The sequence below is a fragment of the Pelophylax lessonae genome (genome assembly GCF_965119305.1).
Source record: "Pelophylax lessonae genome assembly, chromosome: 4".
Lineage (NCBI taxonomy): Eukaryota > Metazoa > Chordata > Amphibia > Anura > Ranidae > Pelophylax > Pelophylax lessonae.
Window position 1 is genome coordinate 355,261,691 of NC_138771.1, and position 21,203 is coordinate 355,282,893.

The following is a 21,203-nucleotide window of genomic DNA, read 5'->3' on the forward strand; positions in this document are numbered from 1 at the left end:
CCTTACCCTCCCCTTCCTCCCCTCCTAGGTGGAACAGGAAGAGGTGTGGCCAGCCCCCATTTAATCCCTGGCCTCTCCAGAGTGTGGTTCAGCAGCAACTCTTTTTTGGCTCCGAGGAAGAGGGGTTTGCCCCTGAAACGTGTCAGCCTAGACACAGCAGCCCCATGCGGCACAATGTATACCATTTAGCACAGCGCGGTTCCTTGGCTACCTTGGAGACTATATGTGTGTCATGTTGATGTGTGGTTATACACACCTGCTTTGTGAGTATAATATAAACGTTTTAATACTTTGAATAAACTTTTAGTGGTAATGCACTAGGTCGGTGTGCCCTTTTTCTTTTTGTTGTCTCTTAGAATGCAGAAATGAACAGTGCAATGTGGGGAAATGTGTACCTTGCTTTGCTGCCAGAGGCAAAGATTAAAGTATAAAGGCAAAACTTTTTTTTTAGTTTTGGATAGCATGGAGAGGGATTAGTAAGGCCTGTCAGTTTTTATTTTTCGGTCTGTGCCCCTTAGGGAGATTCACCCTGTCTATTTGTCCTATTTACCATTATCATTGAAAGTAAAAGAAAATCCCAAATTTTGGGTTGTCCCCAGAAAAGCAAGAGGGGAAATTTTCCAATGTGGAAACTAGTTATGGTGACCTGGGAGCCCCCCAAGGAATTCCCTTAATTTGCAATCTCCACAATGTGACACAGATGGCTTAAAAAAAAAATCTGACAGGGGTTATAACCCTCCCTTGTTTTATCCAAAATAAAAAAAAAAAAAGTTTGCCTATAGTTATACTTTAATATACAGATGCTTTGTCAATATAAATTGTGTACATAAAGTGGTCAAAAGGAATAAAACTTGAGGGCATTACAGTGAAACATCTTTAATGTATTTAGGGTAGAATAAGACACCCCAATAAATATTCTTTCACACAGAGTGCAGGAAAGATTTGCAGAGTTCAGGATGGACTTAGAGCCAGTTCAGATGTCTTTACTGGTCGTTCTCATACATGGCAGGGTCCTTCTTCTTCAATCTCTCATGTTCTCTTGTCCCCCAGTTGTAGGTTATATATGCCAAAGCAAAGGCTGGAAAAAAAAAAAAAAGAAAGCCAGGTTAGCATTCATCAGGCTGTTTCTGAGCATAGTGCTTAACAAAATAGGAACTCTTTTCCAAAGTCCCCTATTGCTACAATCTGCCCCTTTTGGTGTCACTGGGGAAATATGACAAACTCCCAGCACAAGCATAGTATGGATAATACATTTTCAACTGGCAGACCACACAAAAACCAGAACACAGTCACCTAATAAGTACACACATAGTATGTGCTATAAGCCTAAAACACAAAGCCTTGACAAACTTCCCCAAACCCATTCTTTTAAAAAGTTAGGAGCCAGCAAAAATAGAAGTGTCTGTTGTTGGAACAAAGTGGAGTGGGCAGGTCTGGAGGTTGGGAATAGTACACAGATAAAGATGTGGTATCCAATGAACGTTGAACACAATTTTATGCCGCTCCATTGGCAAAGAAAAGTATATGTGTACAGCACCTAAAATGGCTTTCAGTCTCTTAAAGCGGTAGTACGGTCTGCCTTTTAATTTTTACATACAGGTAAGCCTATAATAAGGCTTACCTGTAGGTAAAATGAATATCTCCTAAACGGGCACCATTTAGGAGATAAAGACCCTGGATGCAGCCGGTGATGTCACAGGTGCATGCGCTCTGAAGGTTGAAGGTCCGGCATACTTACCTTAGAATGAAGCACCGTATTCCATAATGTGCTAGTATGCAATGCATACTAGCACATTATGCCACTGTCTTGCAGGTGAAAGTTTTTCTTCTTTTTTTACTGCAGCGGTTTACAATCCCTTTAAATATATACTGTGCCCTGTGCATACAGCCTTGTACATTAACTGCCTCCTGTCTGGCCACCGTTTAACAAAAACCTGACAGGAGCAGCGTCGATGTGGGTGGACATACCCGTAAGTCCTCCCCCCTCGGTGCATGCTTTTGAGAGCAGCGCAATCTGTGACCCACAGTGGACTAAGCTGATTACTGATCGCGTGGGCGGCTCTAGTACCATGTGATCGCTGTGACCAATTACAGCGATTACAGTTACATTAGTAAACAATGCTTTCATTGTTTACTACTGTGTGAGCTCTATGACTGGCCGCATGAACAATGCTGTCATTGTTTACTACTATGTAAGCATTGTGATTGGTCGCAGCGTTTACGTGGTTCCATCACAGTGGACCTATACAATGTGATAGCTGTGACCAATCAGCATCACAATAGTCAGTAAGGCTTCATAAATGAGACCTTTGAACAGTGTTATTACAGATTGTTTATTACACAGTGATCATCAATGAAATGGGATGGCGGAAGGGGTGCCCCCCCCCCCCGCTCCAAAAAAATTCAATACTAAAAAGGGAATATTCCCAATGTTCAAACCTCCCAGCACTAATCAATCATTAGTTAACACTTCTCAATCACCTAACACCTCCCAGCCCCCGCAACCCAACACTTTGTCTATTATCCAATCACCATCCAGCACGATTGATTTGTATGATCCCTCTTTTTTAGAGCTTGTTCACCAACAAGCTCTAAAACTATCTGCACTGCCCCAAGCCCCAACACAACCCAGTTAATGCCTGACCCTGCGTCTGATACAGATCTTACAATTATAAACCTTTCCAATCACAGGCTTTCCGAGGATGAATCCTCAATACTCAAGAAGGGCCTTAGCTTTTGCCCCAGTACTCATCTTAATAAATTTGAATTCTTGAAAGATATACATCTTTTCGCTCGTAAGCTAAACTTTAAAACCCTGTTCCAACCTCACACTGGCACAGCCTTGGCAGGTACCCCAGATAAGGGCCCCATCTTGGATACCCTCATATCTCTATTGGAGGAGAATGAGGATTTAATAGATCGAGTCGACCTACCATCCCTTCTAGCTGGTGTTCAACCATTGGGGACTCCCGTCTCTGGACCCCACCCTACTTTAAAGAAAAAGTCGGATAAATATCCTTCCATTCAGAATGCAAATATCAATGCATTTCTAAAAATGGTATCTAAAGACCTGGATAAATTAAGAACGCAGACACTCTTGGATTCTAATATCACTCCTGAACAGAGACGGGCTATCAACACCCTTGCTGATGATCCCTCCATTGTCATTAAGCCAGCTGACAAGGGGGGTAACATTGTTCTGATGAATGATAGCCAATACATTGACATGTGCCATATGATCCGAAAAAACCAACAATGGTATAGAAGAATTACTCAGGACATTGTCCAGAAGTATAATTTACAATTTTACGAACTAATAGATGGGGCGTACTTAAATAATATCATCACAAAGGATACTTGGGAGTTCATACGTACTACGTTCCCCATAACACCCACTTTTTACGCCCTCCCCAAGGTCCATAAGGACCCTATCCATCCCCCGGGGAGACCCATCATATCTGGATGCGGTTCTATCACAGACAATGCCAGCAAGCTTGTTGATGCCTTCCTCAAACCACTTGTCATACAATTACCATCGTACACGCGAGACACGATTCATTTCTTAGAAAGAATCAGTGATCTCAGAGTCCCCCAAGACTGTCTGCTAGTAGCCATTGATGTGGAGGCATTGTACAGCTCAATTCCCCACCACAAGGGAATTGCAGCTGTACGCCACACCATCGCAGGCCAAGAAAATCTAGACCCCTATGGTGAGTTTATTTTGACCCTTCTCGAATACATCCTCACCCATAATGTCTTCACATTCCAAAATTCCCACTACCTCCAGGTGCAGGGCGTAGCGATGGGGACTTGTTGTGCCCCATCCTACGCCAATCTGTACCTGGGGGAGTGGGAAAAGGCTTTTCTTTCTGATGAATCTCTCTCATTGTACACCGATTGTATCTGGACTTGGATCCGGTACATTGATGATATTTTTTTAATCTGGGACGGTCCCCGTGACCTCCTGGATAGGTGTATTGAGAGACTTAATAGGAATAATTTCAATCTTTCCTTCACCTCATCTACAGATCCATTCAGGATAACTTTCCTTGATGTGGAGATTTCCAGAGGGGAGGATGGTGTCCTCCGCAGTGGTCTCTATCGTAAGCCCACTGCGGGGAACACCATCCTCCACGCTACCAGCTTCCATCCTCAGCCTTTGATACGATCTATACCAACTGGTCAGTACCTGCGCCTTCGACGCAATTGTTCTGACCTCACTTCATTTAAAACAGCAGCAGATGGTCTGCGTAGTCGATTGCTGCTCAGAGGCTATTCCCATAAAACTTTGAAAAAAGCGTACAAAAAAGCTCTAATGTGCGATAGAAGCACACTTTTGATTCCAAAAAAACGTCAAACCAATGACACTTTGAGAATAATCACAGGATATTCCCAGCAGCATCAGGACCTACGCAGCATAGTTTCCAAATACTGGCACCTTTTGGCTTTGGATCCTCTGTTGGGTCCTCATGTACCCCAGACACCCCAGTTCACATACAGGAGGGCTCCCGCGCTTAGGGACAAACTAGTTTAGAGCGAGTTCAAGCAACCACCCAAATCTGACCCGTGTAAATATAGGGGCACATACATGTGTGGATCTTGCAATTATTGCAAATTCATGCATGTGCAACGCAACATCATTCTACCCAACGGTACAAAATTTCAGGCAAAGCATTTTGCAAACTGCCGCACCATTGGGGTGGTTTACCTCTTGCTTTGTAACTGTAATTGCTTTTATGTGGGCAAGACCAAATTGGAATTTTGGAGGCGCATATATAGGCACATCAGGAGCATGCAGACATGCGATCCTGAACTACCCTTGGGGCGTCACGTTGCAACAGTACATGCGGGCATTTTTCCAAAGGTCAAGTTCTTGGTGTTGGACCGTATCCATCCTAGCTCCAGGGGCGGAGACTGGAACAAACGTCTCCTGCAGCTGGAGCTTCGATGGATATATTCACTTAGAGCTACTGAGCCCCCCGGGCTTAACGAGGCAGTCTCGTTCAAGCCCTTTTTGGAAGGTTTTCACTCGGGTGGGATGGAGAAATAGTAAACAATCTTATGTATTTTTTTATGTTATATTCCATCTACCTCAATTGGCTTTGTCATATATATTTCATACCTGTTATATATTGTATTATAATATCTTTGTATCATCTTCCTTGTATATACTAATGCCCATGTATATCTTTTTTCTATTTCTGCCCATTGTAAAAAAACAGGTCGACAGCTGTGCCCGCTACCAGCCAATATGCCTATTGATCATTAATCAGATACAATCATCTTATTACAAATTTCATTTTTTTACAAGACATTCAATCCATTATAAGTGGTTTGCTTTCTTTGTAAGCTGTTACCACTTATATGAGGGTTTTATGACATACAGTGATCCTCTCATTATCTCCTGTTTAGCACAGCCCGGCACGGAAAGCGGGACTTGTCAATCATTGGCAGGCCCCCCCCATCCGGGTAGATGTGTACACACTCTGCTGACACTTCCCAGTGTCAGCCACATCCCCGGAATGTCAGCGACCGCACTTCCTGTGCGACGCGCTGACATCACTTCCGTGTCGGTGGGCAGTGACGTGCCGGTCACGCCCACATCCGGCGCCATGACGCACATCGATGCGTCGGGCGCAGTGTCCGTGACCAGGCAGACACCGCCCAGGGAGCCCTCAGCTGGCGGCGGTGATCTGCATTCATTTGCCTAATGGGGATCAGCTGCATGGACACTATAACACCGGCTCCCAGCGTGGATCATTTGTGCGATCCATTGCTGGGAGAAGGGTGTCCATGCAGGTCTCTGATCCTCTGTCAGTTCAAAGGTAATTTCCAAAAAGATCTCTTTACTTACTTTTTTCGTCTCTCTGCATTTTGATTTTTCATCTTTATGGGGCATTGTTTGAGAACCTCATTCTTTTGCCTTTTTTTCATAACAAATAGTATCTCTTCGGACTCCTGTGATATACCATTATGCATTCATCTTCTCTTGGATTGAGTTGTGCATCTCTTTGCCTATTGCCATATAAGTACACTGAACTCATATGCATTCAGTGTACATCTAATTTTTTTTTTTTTAATTATATGGTCTGTTTTACTGGCATTTTTCCCTTTTTTTCTTTTTTCCTCTTCCTAACAATTTAAATTCAACTGACACAAGTCAAATATGGTGGTATTCACAGGACTTTGAAAATGGAGATACGTTATTGTTCTGGCAGTCCTTCTTTTTCTGTCAGGGACATATATTTTTGCAATTAATGGAATATGAAAGAAAGAGAAAAGTTTTTTTAGTACTTTTTGGCATCTACATCCTTTTCCTTTTATGGTTTTTTGCAGCATGGACAGGCTCATGTCTGACCTATCCCGCTAAGCCAAGCTACTCTTGGACTCCAGCTGCCTTGAATCAGGAGTTTTTGAGGATCACAAGTCTATCCCTCCTTCCCCCACCTCCATCTCATGATGGCTATATAACAGCTTAAGAAAAAAACTTTTCAGGCATACGGCGGCATTTGGATCGCAGCTTTCTTCCTGTTTTTAACCTGCAAGCTCTAAACTCATGTGTAAACCAACCATGTAAGTAAAAAACTATCTGCCGAAATATGTTATGCATGTATTGTATAAACAGATATGGTCTGTCAGAATATTATACATTATGTCTTTTTGAACACTTACAGATCGGACATTAGCGTTATCCCCGACGAAGGGGTCTCAAGAACCCCGAAACGCGTCGGATCTTCTGGTCCTTTGGTTGAGTTTCTCTGGTTATATTGCACATACACCTGCGCTTGCAATTGTTTTTATGTATATATTTGCTTGTTCAAATGTCTCTTTTTTTGCATTTTTTTCATTAAAACATTTATAACATTACTTGTTTAATATTTATCAATTGTTGCCTAAAAAGTCCCAATCCCAGGGGAATCCCCTTTTTTCCTTTTTTTACAATGCATTTTAATAGGGTTTTTCTATTTCGCGGATTTTCACTTTTCGCGGCTGGGTCCGGAACGTAACCCCCGCAATGGAGGGGGGTTTACTGTATATAAAATATACGAGTTTCACTTTTTGAAATTAAATAACTGAAATAAAATACCTTTTTGATGATATTCAAATTTTTTGAGATGAACCTGTATATGGAAGGCATATGTGCACACTGATAACTCAACACATATCAAATGTGTGGATGGGGGAATCCGATTTTTTTTTCCATTCATTTTACTTCAATCCTGCTGGTTGAGGAAAAAAAAAAAAAAAAAGTGAATGTATGGGCTTTGTTCAAGTCCAGGACATTTTGTCCTCACGGATTCCACACTGCCTGGACCAGGTCAGCAATTGTTGTCTGACTGTCATTTTAAAGAAACTCTGGGATAAGCAAAAATGATCTCAACACAAGAGGCTTGTGTACTCTTACTTGAATCTGTGCAGTAATCCAGTATGAAACTTTGGTCTGTATTACAGGAAGCTCCTGCACAGAGATCGTCACTGCTACTCCCTCTTCTTGTGCAAGGTAACTGGTCTTATATCCACCCTCCCTGTAGTGGGTGGGCATGCTGTGCCTCTTCCACAGCTCTGCTCTCTGTAATATGTGCAGCACATTGATGAGATCACTGCTACTTTTACAGTGATCTGTAAAAGTAGTGATCTGGGTTTGATACACACAAAAATATTTTTATCCTTTGTGGTTATTGAGAAATATATTTAAATTATTTTTGTGTCTGTTCGATTTTAATGAATATGCAACTAGGCATGGTTAAAAATACAAAAAAAAAAAAAAAAAAAACTAAAATAATAATATGAGCACTTAAAGTTTACTAAAATTGCTTTCTACCATCCTTGTCACTAGAATTTGTCCAGGAACCAGGATTAACACGAACATCTAAAGCCAAATCATTTTTTTACCTTTTTAGAAAGTAGGCAATGATTAAAGCGTAAGTAAACTTCCATCAGTTATTTGTACCTATAGGTAAGCCTATAATAAGGCTTACCTATAGGTACCGTAAATATCTCGTAAACGTTCACCATTTAGGAGATATTTACTGTATATGCAGCCGATGACGTCATTGACTCTTAAGAAACAGCCACCCGTGTCATTACTTCAGAGCCCTGTGCCGTGACCAGCCGGGAGGGACGTCATGTGGCTTCGGCCAGTCATACAGCCGGAGTCCGCGGACCCGGAAGGAAGTTGGGTGAAGATGGATGCAGTGACAATGAGGGCTTCGTTTGGAGGCAAGTTTCACATAATGTGCTAGCAAAATATTTTTTTAAATTTGCAGGTAAGAAAAAAAAAAAAAAAAAAAAAAAAAGGCAGCGCTTTACTTCCTCTTTAAAACATCTGACTGTTTATGGTGCCATCTGTGTCTCATTGTGGAGAAATACCTTCACTCCCCGCCCCACAGACACAACAGGAAGTGGGAGGAAATCTCTCCCAAACAATGGCAAATCCCTTGTTCGATTTGTGAACCAAAATAAGTGTCCCCGTTGGAAAAGTGTCTCTAGATTTTTGTTGAATGACTACTCAAATATTTGAATTTCACACTAAATTCTGGTGACAATGGTAAGATAACCAGAACCAACAGAGAATGTTAAACTGGAACTAAAGCTGTGGCCACAAATTTTGAGAATGACACAAATATTGATTTTCACAAAGTCTTCTGCCTCAGTTTTTATGATGGCAATCTGCATATACTCCAGAATGTTATAAAGATTGATCAGATGAATTGCAATTAATTGCAAAGGCCCTCTTTGCCATGAAAATGAACTCAATCCCATAAAAAAAAAAAATTCCACTGCAATAATGAAGAAGGCTTTAGGGCACCTAAAAGTCCAACAAACGGCAGGACTGTCTCCTACAGTTAATTCAACTACAGGATTGAGGCACCACCAATACAGAGCTTACTCAGGAATGGCAGCAGGCAGGTATGAGTGCATCTGCATGCACAGTGAGGCAAAGACTTTTGGAGGATGGCCTGGTGTCAAGAAGGGCAGCAAGGAAGCCATTTATCTCCAGGAAGAACATCAGGGACGGACTGATATTCTGCAAAAGGTACAGGGATTGGACTGCTGAGGACTAGGGTAAAGTAATTTTCTCTGATTAATCCCCTTTCCTATTGTTTGTGGCACCCAGAAAAAAACCTAGCCCGGAGAAGAAAAGGTGAGCGCTACCATCAACATGCGGACAAGGTGCTTTGGGGTGGGGGCATGTGCTTTTGGGGGCATGTGCTTTTGGGGTTGAGGGCATGTGGCCTGGTATGGTACAGTAGGGTGGGGGGCGCTCCCTCATCCCCTCCCCTTTCCCGACCTGCCGGGCTGCATTCTTGGATATTTGCGGGGGGGGGGGGGGGGGCATGCCGTTTTTTCCCCCATTTTGGCATGGGGTTCCCTTTCAAGATCCATACCAGACTCAAATGGCCCGGTATGGGACTTGGGGGGGACCCCACGCTGGGTTTTTTCCCATTTTGGCGTGGAGTTCCCCAGCAAGATGCTCAGAGCACAAGTCACACCACAAGTCGGATCAACATGATCCAGCTTGGATGCGATTTCTATTCAAATCAATGGGCTGAAAACCAAATCAAAGACGGCTTTCATAGACAACCATTGATTTTAAATAGAGGCAAAGAAACGCCGCTAAAAGCTAACGCGGCTAAATGCGGAAATAACGTGGGAAACAGCTACTAAAAGCACGTTTTTACAGCTGCTTTTTTTTCTGACGTTGGTAGTTTTGTTTTTTCTAACGCCCTGTGTTCATGAGGCCTTATACCAAAGGTACAGTTGTCTTTCAAGATGTTTCTAAGTGGTCTTTAAAGCACAAACCCCCACATCCCACAAGTGCAGCCAACCTGGTCCCTTACCCTTGCGCTAGTTTCAACACTCGTGCCTGTACAGCTCTGTTTAAAGCTGCAGTCTACTCAGAAAGCATCCTTGCCATTCTCCCTTCATCTTGAAAATGCGCACCACAGCCCTATTCATTTCTATTGGAAGCTGTAATCTTGGCAGATTTTAGCAGTTCATCAGAGGGTGATTCTCAGTAGAAGAATAAATTGAGCAGCAACATGCACGTGCAGGATGAAGAGGGGAAACCTAATCACTCAAATCATATATATCTTTGGTAAAAGTTATCCTTTTTCCTGCTCTAAAGAAAAAACTGGAATGCAATGCGACTGCATGGTTAATGAATGGTACACACACCTGAATGGGTCTACAAGCATGCTTTCTTGTGGCTAAATCTGACAGGCTTCTGACTTCAGTCTGATGCCCACATACACAAATCCCAGTAAGTCTATTTACATTAGAAAATGTTGCATGGTCATCAAATAAAACAGCCTAGTTTTTTTTACCCCTGCTTTTTGACTTCATGCAGAAAAAATATCAAAGGTCAAATAAGGGGTTGAGTCGGACACTTACGTGGCACTACGGTCAGGAAGTTTGATGCACACCTCCGAAAAACATTTGGAATGCCTTTTGTAAAAAGGTGGGCAAATGCCCTCTGCTCAAAAGGAGACAAGGTGAAAGTGATGACGTGTCGCACCTTAGCGAGGTCTCCAAAGTGCACCCCCATGGTTTATTTGCTGAAGAAAAAGGAAACAATGTCACATATTTGCATGATTACTTTTCATTTAAACCAATAGGCATGCCAACACATTACTTTTACACTTAATAGGTTCTATAGACATTTCAGCAGTATATCAGAGTGTGTATTGAAGACTTTTTCTAAAAATGCTGGTTGCCTATTTCTTATGACGAGCCAATTATTCACTGACCAGGAATGGATACAGTCTGACATCACTAGCTGCATACCTGTCCTGGGTCAGTTCAGAAGTCAGACAACTAGGTAGCTAGTATTTGATCCAAAGGTCATCAGCAATGTCAGCCTACACAGTTCCCCTTTGTACAGACTTTTTTTTTTGTTCAATCATTCTGCTTTCGCAAAAATCTTTGCTCTTGGAGAGGGTTTTTCTTTTTGTTTTCATATGTTACAGGCTAGGTTTGTAATTGTTTGTAACATAGCAAAACCTGGAGATTGGAAAAGACTGCTATATGGCCATGTAGGTCAATCTATACATAAAGACACCTACGTCCCCAATGGAATATTGACAGAAAATGTTTAAAGGGGTCGCCATGAGACAACTGCAAAAGGAGTAACCCAACTGAGAATGGGAAACGCCCATACACCCAATAGTCAGTGGGCTACTGCACTCACGACATGGAAAACTCCAAAAAACATAAAAGGGGGGAGGGGCAAAGTAAGGGACTTTAATGGTGTCATACGAAGAATTGGTAAAGACAAATTAGTAAAATTTGAAAACATCAAGACAGACATTTCTTTAAAAATTTTTTTACAATGAACAGGACAAACACACCCATTCAGAGGACATAGGATATAATATCACATTATTCTAACAAGAGGGACATGGAGAAATGCATATTTTATCAGAAAAACAGAAATTCCGGTAGGTTGGTACAAGGGGTCCACGTCCATCTGAAATACTTTACATGTTTTGCGGTGTTTAGACCGCTTCTTCAGAAGTTTATTATACACAATGGTCAAAATTCTCTAATGCAAAACAATAAAACAAAAGGAAAAAGAAACAGCGTCAATGATAAAGATTCAATAATACATATTCTACTATTAGCTCACTGATAGTCACCCATAACGACCAACACCGTGCGCGTATCCCCTGTGACGCCAAAAGGGCATAGTTGGAAATGGTAATGATTGGAGGTGTGCAACCAGCCATATAGAGGTCACCAGGGCGAGTGCGGTGGCCCAGAACGAAAGGAGTAATAGACTCAGAGTGAAAAGAGGTCAAGAATAAAGATAGTACCAAAGGTGAAAGATCACCATTTCTAGATGTAGTAAAACATATACCTCTTAAATATCCTTTGATCCTCTGAAATTTTAATTTAAAAGCAAGGGAAGACCCATATTATAGTATGATGGTATGATCCTTAACGTCCCTAGCCTAAGGGAGGAAATATACAGTTTGAAAATAGAGGTTACAATAATAATGCCCTTGACTGGTGAAATGGCATCACAGAAAGATACATATATATGGATAATATCCAATATTTGACATACCATAAACAAGGTCCAAGGAGTCATGGAGGGGCCAAAGAGTGCGGTCAGGAGCTTAATCATTAAGCATATAAGAATACTAATATGGATAGAGGTTGTCCTCAGATGACTCAATAAGGCAGATAGTCCAAGGTGGTGAGGTATCAATCCCAGTATAGAGAAGCTACAATGGGGGAAAGGATGCCAAGAGAAAAAAGGCAATACAGATGGTAAGTATAAGGTAGACATCCCAGTATATTATACTGTGAAGCCAAATGATATACAGAAAGGTTCACTACCTGGTATCCGGACCACACACGAATGATGGCCGCCTGAGACTCCTAGGACGCCGAGTCTCTGCCTTTATTCGCGCCACAATCCGGGCGTCAACCAACCTGGAAAAGACCGGAAGTGACACGCCGGACCCACTGTCGAAATGCGCGTGCGCGAATACTGCGCACGCGCATGGCTAATCCCAGATATTATGGAGTGGAGCTCCACATCCGGGATAGCCAGAGGAGGCAGAGACCATGGGTGGAGAACCGAACATAAAAGAGTCCGCCCCCTCTCCCGACAGCGCGTACCCGCCCATCGGACCAAAACACGGCTGTGGAGCATCCGCCAATCATAGAAAACAGGGGCAATGATACATGCACAGATGCTACGTCAGGGGGAACGACCAGTGAGCCACATGAAGGCCACAAAGAGCCTATACAAAGACAGTACAAAAATACAATATACAAGATCGATATAGTATATTACATTAACAACCGCTAATCGGGTGTTTGCAATAATTTACTAAATAATAAAAAAATGCAATTAGCAAAAACAGCTGGGTCTTCCCCCCCACTGCACACATCTGGATGGGAACGGCTCGGAATGTACTGCAACACCCAGAAGTCTGCTGAAAGGACATGGATATGGAACAAACATGGATGGAACACTTAATGAAGTGGAAAGAAAGGGCGAAAAGGGGGGTGAGATGCATTATGGATTTATCGAATTAACCTAAATATGCCAAAAAGAGATTTATTGTCAAAGACAAAATATTGGCTTCATAGAAAATACTTATAAACGTTTTCGTTTACCAAATGGAAAATGGTTCAAATGTTTTACTACATCTAGAAATGGTGATCTTTCACCTTTGGTACTATCTTTATTCTTGACCTCTTTTCACTCTGAGTCTATTACTCCTTTCGTTCTGGGCCACCGCACTCGCCCTGGTGACCTCTATATGGCTGGTTGCACACCTCCAATCATTACCATTTCCAACTATGCCCTTTTGGCGTCACAGGGGATACGCGCACGGGTGTTGGTCGTTATGGGTGACTATCAGTGAGCTAATAGTAGAATATGTATTATTGAATCTTTATCATTGACGCTGTTTCTTTTTCCTTTTGTTTTATTGTTTTGCATTAGAGAATTTTGACCATTGTGTATAATAAACTTTTGAAGAAGCGGTCTAAACACCGCAAAACATGTAAAGTATTTCAGATGGACGTGGGCCCCTTGTACCAACCTACCGGAATTTCTGTTTTTCTGATAAAATATGCATTTCTCCATGTCCCTCTTGTTAGAATAATGTGATATTATATCCTATGTCCTCTGAATGGGTGTGTTTGTCCTGTTCATTGTAAAAAATTTTTTAAAGAAATGTCTGTCTTGATGTAATAAACTTTTTTCAAATTTTACTAATTTGTCTTTACCAATTCTTCGTATGACACCATTAAAGTCCCATACTTTGCCCCTCCCCTTTTATGTTTTTCTGTCTTCCATGTCGTGAGTGCAGTAGCCCACTGACTATTGGGTGTATGGGCGTTTCCCATTCTCAGTTGGGTTACACCTTTTGCAGTTGTCTCATGTCGACCCCTTTAAACATTTTCTGTCAAAACCTGGAGATTAGCTGTAAGTATTTGATTGTTATAATTTTTTCAGGCTTTTTAACCAATATACCTGCGAATAACAGACTCTTTCTCTCTGTTACCTTAGGAGGCAGGGGGTCTAGTTTACAGAAGAAAGCTTTCAAAGAAGATAATATAGTTTTGATTTTAGATCGCTTCACAGGAAGTGACAAGGACACTGTATTCCTAAAAAGATTAACATGTATTTTTTTTGTACTTGGTGAAAAAGTTTTTAGTTCTAAAAAAGAAAACTAAAATAGCTACCACTACTAATATAGCTACTAAAGCCGCAACATGTTACATTTTTGTTCAAAAGGGTTTGTAACCCAAAAAAAAAAAAAAAAAAACGGAACCAGTTCCCTTAAAGCAGGTTATACAGCACAGTGCTTGTGCTGGGTAATTTGGCCCCACGTATCTCCTGAAATACCTGGCTGATCCTGCCTGGCTATGTAAAAGGACCACGGTTTATCACGGCTGCTGAGTCCTGACACCGTGGTCAGTTTACATGCCTCTGTCATCTGTAGCTCTCCTCCCTGCTCTCCTGTGTCCTCCTCCCCTCCCTGCCTGCCTGTCAGCTCCATCCATGATCCTCCCCTCCTGCTACTCTCATATCTATAGCATAAGCATGCCATCCCCTCTGTTATATAATGCTGTGTTATATAAAAAGATGCCGATTATACTTTAGATCCCATCATCAACCGGTGCTCACATTACTGTTTTTATTCAATTTTATCACCTTTATCTGCAGACGATCAAATGTTTCCCTGTTCAGATATGTTTAAAGACTAAACAATTTCAATTGAGTTTACTTCTCATGTTTATATTTGCAATCTGCTTACCAATTATGTAGTTGGATACTGACTATATGTAAGAACCAAACAGCTTCTAGGTTTTATTGCCAAAGCTTAACTGAACAAGCTGAAATTAGAAGCCGATTGGTTACTATGCTCAGCTGCACCAGATTCTGTGTGCACTAGATTTAGTAAATCTCCCCTATTGACTGCTTAGCCTAATGCCTCGTACACACGCAACGATTGTTGGCCGACCGATTGGCCGTCTTTTGTCCAGTGTTGTTGTGTTGGTTGAAATGTGCTCTAGACTGCACACGAATTTTATCGGCCAACAAAAACCAACTTCAGAAGTGATGTCATGTTCTGGTTTACTTTTCGTGTGTTTTTTCTTCTCTGAGCATGCCCAGTCTTGCTCATCACATTTTTGTCTGCCGAAATCTGTACTGACTGACGGTAAATCGGCCGTTCTGTTGACGGCCAACAAAAATTTTATAGCATGCACCCCAGATCTTGTTCGGCCGAAAAGTCGCAGTCGGTTGTCGGAAGCATCATACTAACAAGCCTACAATCGGCCGATCGGACGTTGGCGGAAAATTCACGGCCAACAATCATTGCGTGTGTACGAGGCATAACCCTTGCACTATAAGGATGTTGGTAGGCATAAAGGAAATTGCACAAGCCAAGTTCAGTAAATGTGGGCAGCTTTATCCAAACAATGTTAGGCCCAAAATGTACATGTACGCAGGCACAAATAGAGAGAACCATGCAGTGTATGGGCTGTAGCAGAAGCACTCTCTTGGGAGCAGGGGGGCTATTCAACAGGTGGCCACATCTAAACTGTGGCCAAAATGTTACAGGTAATGGTCGCGCAGGTATCAAACTGGCGGCCCTCCAGCTGTTGCGGAACTACAAGTCTCATGAGCCTCTGCAGTTACAAGTATGACTCCCATAGGCAGAGGCATGATGGGACTTGTAGTTCTGAAACACCTGGAGGGCCACCAGTTTGACACCCCTGGCCGAGGGTTGGGTAACCCCTTGACTGCTCACATATATACACAATCACGCTCATTTTATGAGACACACTTGGCAAGACTAAGGCCCCTTTCACACAGTTGGACGGACTGCGTTTATCTCAGCGGGGGATCGAGCCGCCGATCCCGCGCTGAGCAGGCGGATGACAGCTGTATCTCCGCACTGTGTGCACTGTGTGCGGAGACACAGCTGTCAGTACCCCATACATCCCTATGGGGGAATCGGATGGTAACGGACCGTCAGTCCATTCTCATCCGATCCGCTGGATGAATGGAAAATAGGGTTTCCATCCGTCCAGATTTGACGGATCGGATGTCAGCGGACATGTCTCCGCTGACATCCAATGCCCCATAGAGATGGATGGGGGGACTGTTCAAATCCGCCAAAAAAAACGGACAGGCGGATCTGAACGGTCCGCCTGTGTGAAAGGGGCCTAACTGCAATTTTTGTTTCCTTTTTCAGCACCTTGTGAATACAGTCTTAGGCCTCTTGCTCATGGATGTGATAATTGACTGATGTTTATATGCAGGACCTTGCTGGCAGAACAATTTTGATAAAAAAAAAAAAAAAAAAATGTGTATGTGTGTATACATGTGTAAAATTCATCTTCATCCTCTTCTAGCTGCCAGTGATGCCATTTACGCTCTTTAGCTCATATAAACCTGTGTACACACTTCTATGTGTGTAAAGTACTGTACACATTTTCCACTTTTATTTTAAAGCTTTGAAGTCATTGTTGCAATACTGATCTTTACACAGCTGTGTACATTGTTTCATAGACCATGTTCACAAGCGTAAAAAAAAAAAAAAAAAAAAAGGCAACACATGCAGATTTTATTAATTTTTTTGCTGTGTGCAAGAGGCCTTAACCCATTGACGTTGACAAATATACAGCCCCACTGCACTGGGCTTTGTGCTGTGGGGCCTATATATTTGCATAACATATCTCCCTTGCGGCGCTCCTAGCACAGAGACCAGGGTCTCACTGGGAGTCCCAGGCTTAGTACTAACAATTGGGACCCCAAACTCCCTGTTCTGGGTCACCTGATTGCTACCGCAGTCATTAGTCACTGTAAAGCCTGTCTCTGTGTTTCTCTCTCTGTGAATGGAAAGGAAAGCTACATTTAATCTTTGTCTCTCCTTGCAGAGGGTAATAAAAAGTGTGTAAAAAAATACTAAAATAATAAAAAAAAGAAATACTTAGATCAAGGTTTGGTGTAGGCAAGCGCCAGGGTTATTGTTTGGGTCAAAGTTTGCATATTTAGGGTAGGATTTCTTTTTTTTTTTTAATTGGTGTCAGTGTGTTTTAGGTAGGACAAAAAAATAAAATAAAAATAAAGCAAAGTGTGCACTATGATATCACTGTGATCGTTGGAAGCAGGAACATTCATTTTGGGTTGTTTTTTGGTGGTAGGTTATGGTTTTTTTTTCCTATTTTGGGCCAGTTTTTATTTGAAAAAAAAAAATAAAAAATCAGGAGATATCAACTTCCATTAACTATCAAATGAAAGCCCACTTTGTCCTGGAAAAAAAGGGCATAATCCACCTGGATGTACAAAGTAGTTGTGACGATATGTACAATTTTACTAACACATTAAAGTTTCAAAATTGTGCTTAGGCATTCATTTTTTGTTTTACCCTAGGTATAAAGGGGTTAAAGTGGAACTAAATTCTTTTTTTATAGGTAGTCCACAAAGACCTTTTTTGTTTGCTAGCGTGTGTGCCACTCAGTGTACAATCTTGGCATGCTGTGGGTGCCAGAAAGAAGTAACTCTTGTACGCAGACACAATCAAGAAGGCTTAAGGCTCCAGATGCAGACTAGTAAGTAGAAGGTATTAACAGCAACAAGGGAGAGTGTGGACATCACAATGCTGAAGGGTGGCACTTTGATAGTTAATTTTGCCAGAATGTGCCAACACATTTCCATAATATGGCAACAACTTTGGGGAAGAGGTTTCAAATACTTAAAAAAACGGCCATAGATGGTTCAAATCTCAGCTGGTTCAGCAGGAGCTGGCCAAGATTTGAACCATGAATGGGCAGGATGGTTGTACCCAAGTCGATTGATCAACTTGGGTACAACCAGCCTGTTGGATTTTACATGCAACTACGGCTTTCCCCACCAGGAGAACACAATGGTTCTGCGGGAGGGATTCCCCCATCACTACTGAGTGGGTTGATGGGGGCACTGAGCGATTTTCTTTCCTGCAACCCAGCAGTTGCAAAAAAGAAAAATCACTCCTTCTAGGATCGTCCTAATGCTGCCTAATGCTGGCCATTTTCTTATTTAATTTCCTTAGGTTTACCTTTAACTATGTAGTGCAAGGGCCTGCCTGACTGCATACAAATTCAAAGTGTTTAGGTTTGACCTCAGAATATATGGTTTTGGTAAATCTAAAGGAAAATTGTATAATGCCTAGCCAGCCTTAGTTCTGCGTTAAAGGATAAATGCGTTCTCAAACAAAAGACAATTGTTGTTTATCCTGCTGCTGCCCCCAGCTGATCACATTTATCTTGCAATTGTTGCCTATGGCCTCTGCTGTTTGTGAACATCTTGGTAGGGCTATCTACAGTGCACTGGCAGCATCTCTGCAGTAACTTCCCATATTAACATATGAAATATGGAGTCACTCCACTTCTGCATAGCTAAAAACAAGCTTTACTGATCCACTTACTCCACCCTGATGCTTCTGACACATTGCAATCCCCACTGGGACTCTACAGCTAAAGTGGTTGCAAAGAAAGAACATTTTCTATTTTTACCTTAATGCATTCTATCCATTAAGGTAAAAAAAAAACCTTCTGCAAGCAGCTTCCCCCCTCCCAGGACTTCCCTTTATATTTACCTGAGCTCAATCCAGTGATGTGCACGACAGCTGAGGCTCTCTCTCTCCTCATTCGCTCAGACACAGCAGAGGGAGGCACTGGCTCCTGCTGCTATCAAGCACAACCAGTGAGCAGGGCTAAGCTGTGCTCTGTGTGTCTCATGCCCCGTACACACGTGCAGATTATCTGAAGACTTTTGTCGGCAGACTTACCAAAACCATATAATATGAGGTCAAACCTAAACACTTTCAATTTGTATGCAATCCGGCAGGCCCTTGCACTACATAGAAAAGGTAAATCTGAAGACAACAGTCTTCAGATAATCTGCACGTGTGTACGGGGCATTACAGACATACAGAGCCGGCTCGGGAGAGAGCACACATAGGTGCCCCCATAGCAAGCAGCTTCCTATAGGGGCACTCGGCGGATAGGAGGAGCCAGAAGTGCAGGTTGAGGACCGAAGAAAAAAAAAAGGATTGGGGCTGCTCTGTGAAAAACCAATGCACAGAGCAGGTGAGTATAACATGGTTGTTATTTTCATTTTAAAAAATTCTACCTTTACAATCACTTTATCTTTTACTAGGGGGAAAAACCTGTCAGAAGGCATCAGGGTGGAGAGGCTGGATTCATACTGGATCAATAAAGCTTGATTTAGCTATGTGGAGGCAGTGTGCAACTCCATATTTCACTGTTTATAGCATTTTTAGAAGGATCGACCCCAGAAAAATGGGCAATCCTCTATAATGTATCTTTTTGTTCTTTTAGATCAAAGGAACTGTGAGGGCAGTTTAACCACTTAGTGCCGGTTCACATACATGTGATGCGGGAACCCTGCAAATCCACTGCGGGTTCCCACATCGCATCCAAATAGCAGGCAGTTCACACTTCCATATGCAACTCACTGGGGGGTGTCAATACAGAGTTAACGACACCCCCAGATCAGTTTGCATATCGCAGTACGAATTGTCAGTTCAGACATGAATCGGATCGTATAGGTGTGAACCACCATGCTATCCGATTCTGCAGTGGACCCAAAAAAGGGTCCCGTGCAAGTTGTGTCCGAATGCGATTCAAATTTAGCCATACAATTTGTATGGCTGAATTCTCATCACATGTGATTTTCAGAGCAGTGCGCTCCGAATCACATGCAATGTCTGTCATCGCACCGATGTGACCTGGGACTAAAAGACTAAGCCTTTTTCTGACACTTGTTGCTTACAAGTTAAAATCAGTATTTTTTGCTAGAAATTTACTTAGAACCCCTAACATTATATAATTTATTTTTTTATCAGAGACCCTAGCGATTGTAGCAATCTTTTATGTCACACTGTATTTGTGCAGAAGTCTTTCAAATGCAGTTTTTTTGGGAAAAAATACACTTAAATGAAAGTTTAAAAAACTAAACAGTGAAGTTAGCCCAATTTTTTTGTATAATGTAAAGGATGATGCTACGCCGAGAATCGTGATCTTTATTCTAACCAAAATATAAATAAAAAATTGGGATTCTCATTTTATCCAGAATCGTGCAGCTCTAATTGTGAATGAAGTGTTCAGTGGTGATGTCCTGTCAGGGGCACTTCTATGACTCCTCTACACTCCTAGTATGTCCTCAGTCTTCAGGGGCTAAATGAGACTGGTCATTAGAATACCAAGGACATCATCACTGTGGTGGGCAGCACTGGAGAAGAGGTGAATATTGCAGCATCTTTCAGAAAAATAAATGTGCGCAGGGCTTAATTGGCCGGTATCTGGGACTAATCAGGAGATATGGGAGGCGGCTGGGCCAAATCAAACTTCTTCTACAGAATCTGAGGAGACTAGTATGATGGGCTCTGATGTGAATGTGATTTTAACAAGAAAAACAATATGACGATGGCATCACACACTCAGTAAAGGACACTGATGTTTTACAATGGAATAAGCCCAGATGCCATGTTATAATGAGGTGCATTCACCAGGGCTCTCTACATTCCCACAACAATGTCACACACTCTCAATGCTTTTGTCATGTGACAGCACTCACACCAACACGGTCCTATTACTAAACAACATATCTTCTTTCTATGTATTGTGCACAGCTGAAGATGAGCTCTCATTGTAAAAAGGCAATGCGTGAAATATTAAAGCACTGGGGACAACTGAAGAGCACTGGCCTAGAGAAAACATTACAGGCAGGTGTGTGTAGACCCCAAACATCGCCCCCTGTACGGCGTATATACCTCTATAGGTGTCGCGCTATCTCCCCGGACAGTCAGCGAACTCACCTTGCCTCCTCAATGCCAAACTCAGGACGACCAAGAACTTCCGGTCACACGGTTTCCGCTTCCGAGAGCATTCTTGGTCACGTGAATAGACTATTGTATGAGCGCGCACGCCACCTGCTGACTGAAATGTAGGAGGCGGCTGCCTGGAGTATGAGCACCCCCTGCTGCCTGGCTGAGAGAATGCCGTGGAGTGCACCGAGGTACACTAAATATGCTATTAAAGAGGAGCTCCAGGCTCCCCCAGAAAAAATAAAAGTCAGCAGCTACAAATACTGTAGCTGCTGACTTTTAATATAAGGACCCTTACCTGTCCAGGGATCCCGTGTTTTTGGCACCCCAGCC

The 21,203-nt window shown here is 42.3% G+C and overlaps 1 protein-coding gene across 1 annotated transcript; it reads right to left on the reverse strand.

Annotated features, from left to right (window-relative positions):
* Window positions 1–860: 860 nt before the first annotated feature.
* Window positions 861–20,968, reverse strand: UQCRQ (ubiquinol-cytochrome c reductase complex III subunit VII). The gene is made up of 3 exons (XM_082256907.1): window positions 20,862–20,968; window positions 10,396–10,559; window positions 861–1,078 (listed from the first exon to the last, which is right to left on the reverse strand). The coding sequence occupies exons 2-3, from the start codon at window positions 10,547–10,549 to the stop codon at window positions 984–986; spliced, it is 249 nt and encodes an 82-aa protein (XP_082113033.1). The 5' UTR covers window positions 10,550–10,559; window positions 20,862–20,968; the 3' UTR covers window positions 861–983.
* Between the last annotated feature and the right edge of the window lie 235 nt (window positions 20,969–21,203).

What these genes read in the sequence shown, in the direction of transcription:
- UQCRQ (XM_082256907.1), bottom strand. Translation starts at nt 10,549, where the DNA reads ATGGGGGTGCACTTTGGAGACCTCGCTAAGGTGCGACACGTCATCACT. An exon ending in CTTCCTGACCGTAGTGCCAC is followed by an intron (nt 1,079 to 10,395) that starts GTAAGTGTCCGA and finishes TTTTTTTTCCAG; the next exon opens with CCTTTGCTTTGGCATATATA.